Genomic DNA, 2,500 nt, shown 5'->3' with positions numbered 1-2,500 from the left:
ATACCTCTGCCAAGGCAGTTGGGTCACTGATACAAGAAAAATATCCTCACGTGAAGAATTACAATATAAGTAACCATCACCATCAAAAACAACCTCCATGGGGAAGGTAATAATGATATTTATGATGAAGATGGTAGTAATAAGGATATGATTATGGTAATAATGATGATACTAATGATGATGGTAATGATGACTGAATAGGGTCACTGATGCAATAAAAATATTTCCCCTTGATTGATTACATTAAAATCACCTTTTTCTGAAGTATTCTGGGAACGTCTTTTTTTTCTCTATCTCACAATGCTAATGAATCCTTTAAAAATATCCTGGATCAGGATCTTGATACAGATCACCAGCAAAATTTAATGGTATCTAAGATAGGCTAAGATACACCTCTGATAAAGATTTAACAAAGATCAGTTAATAACTTTTTGAATTTTCTTGTGCAAGATGCAGATCATTATCTGAATCACAGCGAAAATTTAATGGCAGCGAAGTTGGGCTAAGACACTGCTCTGATAAAAAAATCATTAAAATCTGTTCACAGCAATGAACAAACAAACAAAAATTCCTGGATCCGGATCATGATCTGGATCACTACCAAAATTTAATGGCATCTAAATTAGGCTAAGACACATGTTTGCTAAAAAAAATTCATATGTATCTGTTAACTTTTTGAGTTATCCTGTGCAGGATCTGGATCATAATCTGGATCACCAACAAAGTTTAATGGCATCCTAATGGCTAAGACACACCTATGGTAAAATTTTCATTAAAAATCTGTTCATAACTTTTTGAGTTATCCTGCTAACCAATTAACCAATAAACAAACAAACTGATAACTAACCAATGCTCCCAAAAACATAACTTCCTTGGCAGAGGTAATTAAGACCTATAATCTCAGTACATTCACCTCTTTATAGGCATTACTATTAACGGAACAATTGAAGACTGTAAACTAGGTGTTGCACTTATTCTAATCTGTGTGAATTCATTATAAATTCCAAAATGTACTAGATGCAGAAAAAGCTGTATTACATAAAGAATTTATTTTCGCGATTTTTTTCTCACAGGTTTCTTTTATCTCTGTTCTTGACCGATTGTCTTATCTTGTTTGATATGGCCTTATTTTTTATGGTTATCATATTATCTCAGGCCTTGTGATTATTTTTAATCATTTTTTGTACAAATGCTATTTAAAGTAGATAGAATCTAGGTTTCATAATTATGTTATTATGAAACATGTAATTCCATGATATATATAAATGTATCCTTTTTAATCTACCTTTATAACTTTAGAAATTACAACAACATGGAAATAAGGATCCATTGCTCTCAGACTGAAAATTTGATACTTTGTGTATTGCTTCTCCACACTAGCTAACCATAGATCACATGCTTTTTGTATGTTACATGCATAAGGCAGTTTTACCTTCGAATCCATTGCTGCCAGGTACAAGTAGTGTTGACTGTAGTTTTTTCTGTGAATTTCGTTTGCACATACATGGCTCCACATTTGCTTAACCACCAAGGAGCCAGTTAGTATGCTTACATAACCTTACCTGATTTCCCACTTCTTTGATTTTTCTTCTTAATGCTATCAATATCAGTGTTATTACTATTAATATTAACATTATGATTATTATAATGTTATAACAATACTGATAGCAGTTTAAGATAGAAAGGAATTTTTTTAAAAATCATGGAAAAGGGTTAACAGATGCAAGGGGTAGGAAAGGTAAGTTGGTGATTAAGCATTTGTAAAGACAATTGATGAGTAAAAACCACAGTTGATATGACATATTTTTGCCATCCTGGCATCAGTGGATTAAGATGGCCAAACCATACCATCCTAGATATGTCAATCGTACAAGCAGTTGATCATGGCTTACAGTATAAAAGCTCTTTCTCTCAAAATTTATTAACAGTTCAGTCACCATGTAGAAGAAGTAAAACCTATTATCAAGGACACTGGCCCCCCTTCCTGGTCCATTAAAGTAAAAGACCTGAACTCCGGGGAATTCTCAACTACAGTTTGTGACGCACTCCTTGTTTGCAATGGGTAAAGCATGATATCTTTTCTTTGTGCAATGCTTTATTTTGAGATTGCAATAATTTTAGATTTGATATAAAGATATGTTATTGTTATGCTGTAATTGTCATCTTAGGAATATTATTACTCAATCTGGATTTATAGTTTTTGTTTTTCTTGATGAATTATTCATAAACTACTACACAAAAAAAAAAAAAAAAAAAAAAAAAAAAAAATTCAAAGTTCTGTAAAAGCATTGTATCCCAGCACCTTAGGAAACGTTTCCCTCATAAAGTCCACAGACTTTCTTAATACTGAGCTTTTTTGAAGGACCATCTAACCATTTTGACACTTATCATTAATAGCTTTATACCCTTCCAGGCACTACTCAGTCCCACGATTCCCTGTTATTAAGGACATAGAGAAATTCAAAGGACGCCAGATACACAGCCACAATTACCGAGAACC

At 32.7% G+C, this 2,500-nt stretch overlaps 1 protein-coding gene across 8 annotated transcripts in view; it reads left to right on the top strand.

Annotated features, from left to right (window-relative positions):
- The window catches only part of LOC113809503 (uncharacterized), a 27,815-nt gene that overhangs the window by 4,304 nt on the left and 21,011 nt on the right, over positions 1–2,500 (top strand). For all 8 annotated transcript variants that reach the window (XM_070127794.1, XM_027361120.2, XM_027361119.2 and 5 more), the window contains 2 exons: positions 1,929–2,062; positions 2,414–2,500. The exon at positions 2,414–2,500 is cut by the window's right edge and continues 91 nt beyond it. In XM_070127794.1, the coding sequence (XP_069983895.1) occupies positions 1,929–2,062; positions 2,414–2,500 (221 nt within the window). The remainder of the gene's footprint in view (positions 1–1,928; positions 2,063–2,413) is intronic.

The sequence above is a fragment of the Penaeus vannamei genome, chromosome 12 (genome assembly GCF_042767895.1).
Source record: "Penaeus vannamei isolate JL-2024 chromosome 12, ASM4276789v1, whole genome shotgun sequence".
Classification (NCBI taxonomy): Eukaryota; Metazoa; Arthropoda; class Malacostraca; order Decapoda; family Penaeidae; genus Penaeus; species Penaeus vannamei.
The sequence above is the reverse complement of the archived record's forward strand: the minus strand, read 5'-3'. Positions and strand labels throughout refer to the sequence as shown.